The sequence below is a fragment of the Motacilla alba genome, chromosome 10, assembly GCF_015832195.1.
Source record: "Motacilla alba alba isolate MOTALB_02 chromosome 10, Motacilla_alba_V1.0_pri, whole genome shotgun sequence".
Lineage (NCBI taxonomy): Eukaryota > Metazoa > Chordata > Aves > Passeriformes > Motacillidae > Motacilla > Motacilla alba.
Window position 1 is genome coordinate 7183043 of NC_052025.1, and position 12369 is coordinate 7195411.

General features: G+C 37.2%; 1 protein-coding gene across 4 annotated transcripts in view; it reads right to left on the minus strand.

Annotated features, from left to right (window-relative positions):
• Positions 1-12369, minus strand: part of CGNL1 (cingulin like 1) — a 54998-nt gene that overhangs the window by 24169 nt on the left and 18460 nt on the right. For all 4 annotated transcript variants that reach the window (XM_038146834.1, XM_038146831.1, XM_038146833.1 and 1 more), the window contains exons 5-8: positions 12078-12179; positions 11541-11689; positions 10909-11044; positions 8949-9161 (exon numbers count right to left, since the gene is read on the minus strand). In XM_038146834.1, the coding sequence (XP_038002762.1) occupies positions 8949-9161; positions 10909-11044; positions 11541-11689; positions 12078-12179 (600 nt within the window). The remainder of the gene's footprint in view (positions 1-8948; positions 9162-10908; positions 11045-11540; positions 11690-12077; positions 12180-12369) is intronic.

Below are 12369 nucleotides of genomic sequence, written 5' to 3' on the forward strand. Positions count from 1 at the left end.
TAACTTCCCTGGTGTTTGATACACTGGGGCTGGGTTTCCATAGATTTGAGTGAACAGTTGCAAATAAAGTGAGCAAAAATTGTATCCTGAATATATCAAGGACTTTATAATGACTAACAATGTTAACCTAGGTACTTTAGTTTGGACATGCACAACTAAAGGATCCTCTCAACACCGATCTCTCTACCTCTTACTTTCCTGTACTTAATACAGGGAGTAACATTACTTAGAAGCTGGCAGGGAAAAGGAATGTTGAGAAAAGGAATTAAAAATCTGTGAAAATACGTCTATAATTCTTCCTCCAGAAGATGTTTTTAATAGTATGTACAAGCTCCATTTAACTCCTAACAGATGAGAAGAAAGTGAGCACACGTATATCGACATACATATATATGTGTGTGTATTGTTTAAATTGGCATGTACACCTGATCTATTATGTTTTACCTAGCATAGGTCTGCTTATCTGAGCCACACAGTCACAGCTGCTGGAGTTTATATGCATGTGGCATTTGGTTTTCAGCTCTAGGCCTATGGAACATAAGGGAACACCAGCAGTAAAATACATTTCCCTCACCTTTCATCTTGCTCCTTTCAGGCATTTTGCCTAACAAGAAATTAATCTAATAAAGCTTGGGTTTGTGTCCTTGTATATAGTTATATATGTGTCCAGAAGTATTTTTAAACATATTAAATTTAGTCGAGACCAAGTTAAAATAAAACAATAAATATTGTTCCAACTCCTTTGCTGCAGAAACCTCACTAAAGCAAATATATTTATACAGTATTCTACTCTGAACTCTGTTGCAAGCAGTGAACAGATAGTATAAAAGGCACTGAAATCTTTCCCACCACTCATTACTGTGTAAACCCAAAGAAACTGGACAGAACACCCATCAAGGTCCTTGAGATGCAAATGAAATGTTCAGTTTCAACCTGAATACAGAAAAAAATGCTTTTGGATAGGAATGCAGAAAATATTCCGTGGCTCCACACCTTTTTGTTTTACCACACCCTCAACATTGGCAAAGACATGAGAGAGGTTGTGTAACTGATCATTAAAAAAAAATTTTGGCTGACTTCAGTGTTTTAGCTGGTGAAACTCCCCTTTGGCAGTGACTACACACTATGGGATCCTTAGAGTCCTTTTACAAAATAAAGGAAGACTTAAAGTGTGTGGAAGTTAAGTATCTCATTTGCTATGTATTAGAATCATTACTTGGCTAAATCCAATGTTGATCAGGCAAAAGTCAGCAAATTCTCCTAAAAATCTTTACACTTCTTTTCAGAATCCAGTTCAACTGAATATCAGGAATTGCATGTCCAGTTCTGGGCTCCCCAATCCAGGAGGGACATTGAGGGGTTGGAGCAGGTCCAGAGAAGGGCAGCAGAGCTGGGGAAGGGTCTGGACCATAAGTCTGATGAGGAGTGGTTGAGGGAGCCAGGGGGCTCAGCCTGGAGCAGAGAAGGCTCAGGGGTGACCTTGTCACTCTACAACTCCCTGCCAGGAGGGTGCAGCCAGCTGGGGGTCAGGCTCTTCTCCCAGGGAACAGCGACAGGACAAGAGGACATGGCCTCAAGCTGCACAGGGGAGGTTTAGGTTTGACTTTAGAAAGAATTTCTTCTCAGCCATTGTGATTAGACACTGGAACGGGCTGCCCAGGGAGTGGAATCGCCATCCCTGAAGGTGTTTAAGGAAAGACTGGATGTGGCACTTGGTGCCATGATCTAGCTGACATCGTGGTGTTCAGCCATAGCGTGGACTCAACCTCAGAGGCCTTTTCCAACCTAATTGATTCTGTTATTCTGTGAAAACTGTTTCAACCAATTAATTGTTTGTTCTTTAACAGCCATACTTGAAGAATAAATCTCCATTCAAAATGAGCTGGGGTACAAACTGGAGCTTTTAAATGAAAGTAACAGATTTTCAAACTTTTTTTTTCATATTCATAATTGTGCAATCTAAATAAATGACAAAATAATCTTCCAAAATCTTCTGGAAAAGGGAAATGGTGTTGCTGCTCGCTTCATTCTATTCCTGGTGTAGAACACTTCAGGTATCAAGATATGGCTGTTGAAACCAGCTCTGAAGAATCACAGGCCACATTTTTAGGTTGATGCTGGACTAATTTAACTTCTTGAACTACATGTAAGAAGTTTCATGTGACTTCAGGGATTCATATCTACCCAGCTCCCTCAGATGATCCAGAGGAGGTAGCAGTGATGGAGATATCAAATATCTTTCTACTGCCTTTTCCTATTCTTTTTGTATATAAACAAAATAGTCTAAATAAATCTAGACACTGATTTCCTTAGGTAACATGCAGGTGATTTCCAAAGAAAGAAAAATCCCCGAACCAATCTACATCCAAAGATTGACACCAAGGGAAAAAAAAGAAAACCAGTGAGTCTCCATGTAGGGACAACACTTTAATTGTGACCATTATTAGCTCTTCTGTAAAGGGAGCTTCTGAAATCAGTATTTTTCAGCTACTGTCATGTAGTATTCAAAGTTCATGAATGCAAATAACAGGTCTTTATTTCTGCTTGTACCTCTGCTTGTAGTTCTGGCATTTTTACCCACTGTTTACCTTTAGGCAATTCTTCTAATTCCAGACACTATTTCTTAAAGCAGTTTGAAGCCTTGGGATGAATAATAGAGTAACCATAGGATAGCATGGATAATTAAATCTCGTATCTCTACAAAAGGAGTACCAAAATTCCTTACAAATTGAGTGTTAAGGCTACCAACCCACCCAACCCATCCTACCTACTTCCCAAAAAAAAGGTAACAACAAAACCAAGAAGACTTCTGGAAAAAAAGCCTAAATGGCTGCACTTACTCTTTTTCTACCTGACACTGATTATATTAATTCTTCCCATAATCCCAAACTGAGGCCTAGCCAACTTTAACACATGGCTATGCCTTTGGAAGTTAACTATTATTAGTTACCTATTAAAAAGATCAGTGACTTTTTTCCCTCTCTTCACAAGGTACTCTGCAACCAGCTTAAATTCTCTCCTGTACTTCAAGAGATTATTCAGTAAGCAAGTGCACAAATTAACAAGCGAGTCAGACTGGTCTCTCATTTCGTTCCAGCTAGAGCCACTCTATAACTCGTTAAAAATTCACTGGTGACAGCTTAGAGAAAAGGTTTGTTTTCTTACAAGGTCATTTTCACTGCTTGAAATGGTACCATGTCTTTAATATTACTTCTAAAACTATTTAGGTTTTCATTTATGAGATGTAATGAAAGGTTTAAATACCGACATTTGAAGACAGAGAATATAGCCCTCTTTTACACAGAGCATATTAAACAAAATTTTCCAATTTAGGCATGACCTAACATTTATATAAGTTATAAAATCCAGGGCCAGGAAAGTATTAACATCTTAACCAGTTCCTGCATCAATGTCACATTATCCCCCTGGCTATGTATCATGACATACTCAGATTGGCTTATACTAACAGTCTTTTGAAGGTCAGAAGTTGTTGGATAGATTGGAGTAAAATATTAACTAACTCTCTGTTCACGTTGTTCCCTCCTGTTTGACAGAGTCAAATACTTCCCATACATACACAAACAAACATATACTGTCACGAGAAAAATCACCTGAATACAGGTGAATACCTGACCTGGCTTCTCTAACAAGGATTAGAGATTCTCCTGATGGCCTTAAAGAAGTAACTGGCTGTACAAGCTCTTGCAAAGCTTCAGAAACAAAGAAAATGAAAAATCACACAAACAACCCCCCTTCCCAACCCAGACTTACTGAAATAGTCCTAGCAGAGGAAGGGCCACAATAGTTAAATGACTATTTCAGATAAACAGGATTATTTTTTATTATCCTAGAGATGTGGTCCAATCCAACTCAAACAGAACTTCACAGGACAATTTTGCTGAGAGACTTTCTTGACTCTACATACGGTATAAAATCCACTAGCTGTAGTTTCAGGGTACTGTCTGCACCCAAACCCACACATACCCACCAAATAAATGGAGGAGTAAACTGCATGGAAATGAAGGACTGGAGGAGGTGGAACTTAAAGACACAGTCACCAACTTACATATTCAGAGTGCTTTAGAGGCACATTTTATATTCTTGTTGACAACACTAATATTCCATAATTTGTTTGGTACTTCATTAAATGGGTCCTGAAAACATGCATGATGCTATTAGAGATTAAAAAGATAAACTTCCTTTCCACACACAGACCAGACATATTGGGCAAAACAAATCAAATCTGTCTTCTAAACTTTTCATATACAGTTCTAAACCAGGTGTTTCCAATAACAATACCTATTTAAGGTGCGTCTGCAGCTTTCCTTCCACCATCATACTTCTGTCTGCATACCCTCCCTCTCTTTGCCCCACTCCATCTGTGCTTGTACCACACTGAAAATCGATCGGAATCTTACCAGGCTTTTAGAAGGCTGGTAAAAGAGGGCAGAAAATGAAAGAGGGAGAGGGCTTAGGTCATGCAAGATAAAACATTGTCTTGGCCACTCATTCCACCACTTCACTCTGTACACAGTTTAGACCCGTTACCAAGCAGCTTCTAGAACTGAAACAAAAAGGTGTTATTTCAACATAACAAAAACTGCCACAGGCAGGCAGAGGAAAGAAAATACCCACCAGCGGCATTTCAAATCCTAGATTACCTTCTCTAAATCTTTTTCAATTGTTGTGTATCTTGCTTGAGGGGAACACACCAGCCTCAGACACAGCATTCAGGATGCAGATTCAGATGAGTTATGGATGTATGGATAAGAGCGCATAACGATGTTTCCTTCCCAAGTAATTCCTATTATATCATTTGTTTCTTTTACTGCTATCAAGACCACAGGTTTTTAGCATGATTCATTATATCCCCGAGATTTCACCTCAGCTTGAAATAAGGCATTGGGGTTTTTTCACATATATATATATAATTTTACAGTTACATACATTAAATCACTTTAAGTACCAAAGTGGTTTTGCAATGCTCCACACTCATATGTTCACTTTTCCCTGAGTAATTCAGCTAAATCACTGTTCACTGTAAAGCATTATTCCAAAACAGGTTCTCAGAATATACTAGATTTAGTTATGTTTCATTTTACATTTCAACTAATTCCAAGCCATTTCTATAAAAAAGGCATACAGAGTATATCTCATTAGGATGCTTAAGTTTTTAAGTTTCTGCTCTACATGGGAGATTTTAAGTAGCTTTGAGGAAGACACATCGTATTATTAGGTTAAGTAGAAAAAGATTCAATAGTTACTTTCCATTTTAAAGTTCTTTACAGTTTGTGCTAGATTCACCTAAATTAACAAGGTGGGAAAAACCCAAAACCAAAGCTTCTTCTCATGTATAATACCAGAGATTTATATTTTTTTCTTATCTTAAAGGAGGACCATTTTAGTTCATAACATGTGCAGAAGGCAACCACTGTCTTTTGCTGTTCCTACATTTCCTCTGGTAAAATTCCTTCTTCTCTTTAATTATAACATAATCATATGTAACACACACATGTGTTAATGGGAACGTGATCACCAGCTTTACTGCATTCTTAAATGCCTTGATAAATTAATCAGCTCTAAACTCTGAGTGTCTGTATTATCATTCTGAGAACAAGGTCACACATATGACATGCCAAATAAATCAGTCAAGGTCAGGCTTAGATAAGCCTCTTCCTAATGTGATGATTAGAGCTTTTTCTGAACACCATCATTTGTTCAGCTAGCTTTTCTAAATACAGATGCAAATTTGAAGTGCTGTGCATTTTGCAACTGCCCTCCTGAGCTGATACAATTTCAGTGGAATTAGAACAGCATTAGTTGCAATGTGCTACAACCTTTTACCTGCAGCATTACATTCCAAAAGCTATTTCCTAATTTTACTGAAACAGCGGCACTTCATCTGCAGTGACAGAGGTTAAAATAGTACAGGCCTGGACTGCTGTGTTGTAGAGTCAGATTAAATAACAGCAATTTTTCTATGACATTAAAACTGGAGTAGAATTCCTGTTAATCTCTGTTCTAGCACTTACAGTTACGGAGAAATCTATTCTTAATCAGAAGGACATTAATTTTTTAATTTATTATTAAATTAAAGGTAATTGTTATCCCACAGAGGTATGTCATGGAAGAACAAAACTTTTCCTATTGTTAAATGGAAATAGTCTGGTCCCAGTCTCAACAAACAAGCAATGAAGTCAAGAATAGTCACAGTCATCTCAAGACCACCACAAGCAAAAGACATAACACAAAATAAGTTAAAAAAAGTAAACCTTAGCAAAGAAAAATATCTTAGTATCTGTGACTTTATGTCAAATTCTTTACTAAAAAAACAGAAACCAGACAATGACAACAATAAAAACCCAACCAAAAAAACCCAAAGTAGCACCATGTTAATGAGCATGAGAACAGAATCATAATGACAATCAACCCTGCTCTGTTCTTCTATCAGATAACCTTGAGTATGTTTCTAACATAATTTGCAAACAGATCTATGTGGCATTCACATAGACTAAATGCACTGCACATTACTTGTCAACCTATCTGACGCCTCCAGCAGATGAAAATTCTGTTGATTTAACACTGGCATAAAAACTACTTCTTTTCTCCATGCTAAAACTTCCTTAACAGCCTATATATCACAAAACACCTTTACTCATTGTACCAATCTGGATGGTTTAGAAGCAACATAAGTACAAACACTCTCGTACATAGAGGTCCTGATACAACCTGACCTATCAAACATCTGTATCCACATTTCGTGTATGACAAGCCACTATTAAAGCATTTACACTCCTGTTTTGCTCATAAAATACAACAAAATGGCCCTTCCCACTAATATTTGATGTAGGTTTCTTGTGTCCTGCCATCAGGCATGAGTTTTTCCAGTTTGCAGTAATATATTAAAAAAAAATTAACAGGTCAAGTAGCTTCAATTGTTTATGTCTCCTGGGTATTTCAGATTAATTATTAACCAAATAATGAACAATATATATAAGATCACAGCAGATCAGTCAGGAAACTTCCTGCAGAGAACAGTTATACTCTCCTGATAAATGATATATCAAACTCGACAACAAATCTCAGCCAGCAGGCATAAAGAGAATGCTGTGCTTCAAGAAATCACTGAGTGCAAATACCAGCAAAATTTAGAAAAAAAACAAAAATGAAAGAAAACACCACCTTCCAATTAAACATGCTAAGTTTTACCTCAAATAAAAGCAAAAATTCAACTCAAATGGAAAGAGAACTGGTACTTAGACCAACAGTAAACAAATAAATTTCACTTTTGTACATCTTATTAGATTTACCATTAGATAGACTATGCCATGCAAGTAAATAAATGCTATTTATAAATATCTCTAAGCCACAGCAGCCCAGTCACAGAGCCATTTCCCAGACTGTGTTATTGTTATGCCAAACAGACTACTCTTTCATTTCTTGTCAGTCGTAATTACAGCTCCATTATTGAAATACAGTAAATTACCATGCACTAACTTTGAAAAGATGGTTCATTGAGGTTGAGCTGTCACTACGATTACTGTGTAATAAAAAAAGATAATTTAAATGTTCTACTTTTCTCTCAAAGAAAAAAACTAATTCAGTTCATGCAGCTCAGACAAGTCAAATATCTTCATGATGATGTAAAGCAAAGAGAAACAACGCATTTAAGCAAAGCCGAACAACTTCAAGTACAAGTCCTAGGCTGCATAAACAAACTAGCATTTATAAAATTTTCTAACCTCTGAAGAAGATTGCACATTTAAAACAAACCTTTAAAAGGATAATCTTTTGTCAGAATTCAATCATACAATATCTATCCAGCATCTTCCACATGAGCTCCTACTTTGCTCATAGAGCATATAAAGCTTTGCAAACTTCTTTCCAGCTTCAAGATTAATTTTCCCTCAGTTCTGTGTTATAACCAGCAGGATAACTACAACCCACCTAAGACCAGTGTAGGTAACAGACATAAATTAGCATGGATATCTCTAAGCATAAAACTGGGCCTACAGTTCTGACATATTGGTCAAGCCTGGTCTGCCTGCAGAAATATTCCCAAACATTTGAGAAATAAAATGCAGGAATACAGAAAAGACACAAAAAGCTGTCACTGTAAAAGAATGCTCAAAACTCTAAGAGAACTGTCCTCATACAAAAAAAAAAATCTTTCAATATGTTCCCACCTGCTGTCTCTATAAAGAAAATTTCACAAAGGACATCTTTTGGAAAACAATAATAAATACGCACATCTGAAACAGTTCCTATTCTCCCTCTCACAGAGACTTCCTGCAGATGCTGGAAGAGGCAATTCCTTCAGGTCTGTTTTCTTCCTGTCTGATTCAAAACACCCAAATCCCTGCTGTTTTCTTGTGCTCACATTCCTTTGACCATTCAGTAAACAAGATTAAGTTCAATAAATGAAAAGGACACAAAATAAAACACAAAACCCTACACTGATATTGAGAATTTGAGTGGGCAAGGTGGAACAATGCAGCCAGGGAACAGGATATGACACAAGAAGCTGAATGTAGGAACAGTGAGCTGCAAAGAACTGCAGAGAACTGCTAGAAATTATTTCAGCAGTATGACTGGCAAAGCACATGGGTGCTCTTCAAGGGCATCCTCAAGGTTTTGGTGACTCTCTTTAACCCAGGACAAGCAAATGGTTCTCTGCACTATACTCCCATCTATTCTCTCTCAAAGTTTGCAATTAAGCAAATGCAGTAAATAAGTGCTTGAAGAAAAGACCACAATTTCAGCTGTGACAAACAATCAAAACATGAGATATGTATGAAATAAAACTTAATCTCAGCTGCCGAGAATCTCTTGGCCTAAATCTTTGCCTATTTTGCTAACAAAATACTAGTATCTGAAAGCATCTGGTATACAGCATTTGAGAGAGGCAGAATCTTTCCCTGTAGAGGTAATTGTTAGCACTTACATACCTCTGTTGCTTTCTCCAGGCTCTGTCGTAGATCCAGCAATTCTTTATTGTGTTGCTCTTTAAGTTTGTCCATCTCTGTGTCATGGCTGGATACCTCTTCTTTAAGCGCTCCTTTCAAAGCTGTGAGCTCTCTCTCTCTCTTTCTCAAAATCTCTTCTTGTTGATCTTTTGCTATCAATACTTCTTGCAGATCCTGCTTCATTTGCATCAGCTCCTAAAGCCCAAAATTAAACACAGCTGAGTGTCAAATAGCCCCTGTGGATGTCTCACAGAAAGAAAGCACTTAAGCTCCCCAAGGACAACTTTGTTTCATATGACTGGCACATTTCTTAGTTTTTATAGTAAGCTAAAAATTTGCTCAACCCTAATATTATTAGAAGTATAACACACAGCTGTTATTTTATATAATAGGTCAACATATCTGATGCTGCAAAAATATTAAAATATTTTAATGGTGTATGTTATGTCATCTGCAAATAATGCAGGGGTCACTCTTATGTTGTGCTTTCACTAGCAATGAGATAGATAAGAACAAAGATAAAGCATTTTCCCCCAGCTGCAAGAGAAACAAACTCAGTGATAATTCTTTGCTTTCCCTCTGCTGGAAAGAATAAATAAAGTAGCTTCTTTAAGTGCTGAAGACTAAACAAGTGCTTCCCAACCAAGTCCATGCCTTCACACCCTTCCTCCTCCCACCAGGGTAACCCTACAAGTCATTTCCCCACTACAAATCTCTGGGAAGGAACTGGAGAGTCAGTGAATCTGAAGACTAAAGATGCATACAAAACCACAGAATACCAGAAACAATCAAAAATGTACCACTTCAAGAAATCTCTAATTTGGTACTTCTCCAACTGTGAGTAATTGTACTTTCAAAGAGAATGCAGGCTTCCCCTGCACTGAAGGAGGATCAGGACATCTGAACCACTCCTGACACACACCACCTACTCAGCCATTAAAAGCCGTCAATGGAAGGGATCCTACCACCATCCCAGGCAGCATCTCCCTCCGTTTAATTACCAGTATTAACAGAAACTTCTTCTAACATTTTCTTTAAATCTCTGGAGTTAAGTCTCTCATTTCTTACTCCATCTCCACACAACACAGAAAAACTGATCACTATCACCTTCACAGCAACATTCTGTAAGATGTGTTTTTGACTCTTCCTTCACTTCTCCATTCAGATTGAAGTACTTCTTCAAAAGTAATGTTTTTCAGTACTATCATCATCATTTGTGATATTCCCCTACTTTTGTTCAACTTTCAATTACAGTGCCTGAGATTTAAGACAGTCACTTAAGAGTAATCAAATCTCACCCATACAAAACAAGGTAGTTATTCTACTCAGCAGATCTTGCATGCAAACATGTTTAATATTTCTGCACTGATACTCTTACACATCCTTATCAACAAATTTAATAAGCTGTGTTCTCTATTTCATCATCAGTATATTAGTACAACCAGAGCTACAGCCAATTCCTCTTTCATCCCAAGGTGACAGAAACCCTGTAACTCTTTTGCTCCTCTCCAGGCTCATCCCTTCTCTCTCTAGTCCCACCAACAGAAAGTAATTTAGAGACTGCTTTGTTGAATTCTTTTATTTTTTTTACCTGAATCTCATCTGGCTTTGATAATATGTACATCTTTTTTAAACTGATCTTCCCTGCTCTGACTCCAACCCAACTGATAAAACTGACTGAGATTATTATCTGATAATAGTGGATAACTCACCTGTCTGTCAACCATTAAGATATCTGTTCTCCTGCTCCATAAAACAACGGTACTTACACTCTGTATTCCTTTTAGGGTTAAATGCTGCTATCATAACATGCTTTCTTAGGACCCCTAATAATAGTACATTGTTTTGGATTAATAGCAGAGGAAAAGCAAAGGCATGTATATCTCAGTCTCCTCTCTTCATGCAATTTTTCTGATCCCCCTTCTGATATTTCGTAACTAACCTCAATCAGAATCTCCTTCTCCCCTTCATCGGTGTGCTTTGCGTTATCCAGTTCATCATGCATCTCAGAGAGCTGGTCTTGAAGATCTCTGATCTCAGTCTGATGTTTTTCCTGCTCCATCTTCACTTGAAAAAGCCTCATCAGTAAAAATCAGACAGGAGTTTTTTTAATTTGTAGAAATACTAGTTTGTTCATTCAAGTACTAAAAAGACACACATTCCCATGTTGCCCACAAGAGAATGGGAGAGAATGAGGCAGAAAAATTAAACATCAGAGGGGTAAAAATGAGAAATCTTCTAACTAGGTATTTAAGTGGGGAGTTGTATTTTATTTCAGACCTGGTACTCTAGTCATTGAACTGTTTCCACATTTCAAAGACTTGAACCATATATTTTGACTGTGAAATATTAAAAGCAATTTGCACTGGGAGGAAGATCATAAATTCAGCAATCTTTCTCTTCCTTCCAGATATTCTGAAGACACGACCCTTTTAAATGGTATAAACATTTCCTACAGTAACAAATGTCACTTGTCTGGTTCCATCAACATATTCTGGAGACACAGGTACTTTTAATCTGAAAGGTTTATGAAAAGGTAAAATTTCAATTATAACTTTGCTAGAATTAACTCACTCCTCCAGGTTTTGCCTGAGTTCCTTCTCGTTTTCTTCCAGCTGCTTTTTTAAGGCTTCTTTTTCACATATACTTTGATCAAGCTGCAACTGAAGATCTTTCAGACTTGCTCGTGCAGCATCTCTCTCTTCTTTGGAATTTTGCTGATTCTGAATTTCGTACACCAAAAGTTAGGCAAAATAATAGACAGCAGGTACATGATTAATACAGTTTGTCTCTCAGTCTGTGTCTGTCTCACTGCAATCAACAGATTAACATTCACCTCAGCAGATACCTAAGAAGTGCATTGTGCATGTGATTAACATTTTTATTCACTGCTCCAAACTCCTTCTCAAGTACTAAGAAGAGACTTGTTAAAAAGGGTAACAATGCTTTTACTAACTACCCCTTCAATAAAAAGTCTTCTGAAAAAGCACAGGTATAACTGGATTAAGAAGAATATGAAGCAAAAGGGATTCAACTGGAGGATCAGTTGTCACGTATTTTAAACAGTGTATTTAAAATAATCAGAAGCTTTATAACAATAAACTGCTGTACCCTAATTTCCAGATCCAGTTTTTTCTCTAACTCTTCCACTTTCCTTTCAAGTTCTGCTTTTTGTTCCACCAATACTTTTACTTCAGCCGAAGAATCCGAAACCTACAATTAAATAGAGACATTTATTCCCACAAAGCCAAGATGTTCTTTGAGAATAGTTTCTTTTTTTTTAATATAAAGCAAAGCTACAAACAAGACTAACAAAGCATAGCATCAACTGCCTGAGCTCACCAGGGATTTTTCATATGGGTCAGGACAAGCTAAGATTTTCAAAGGAACCATGATTTGGTTT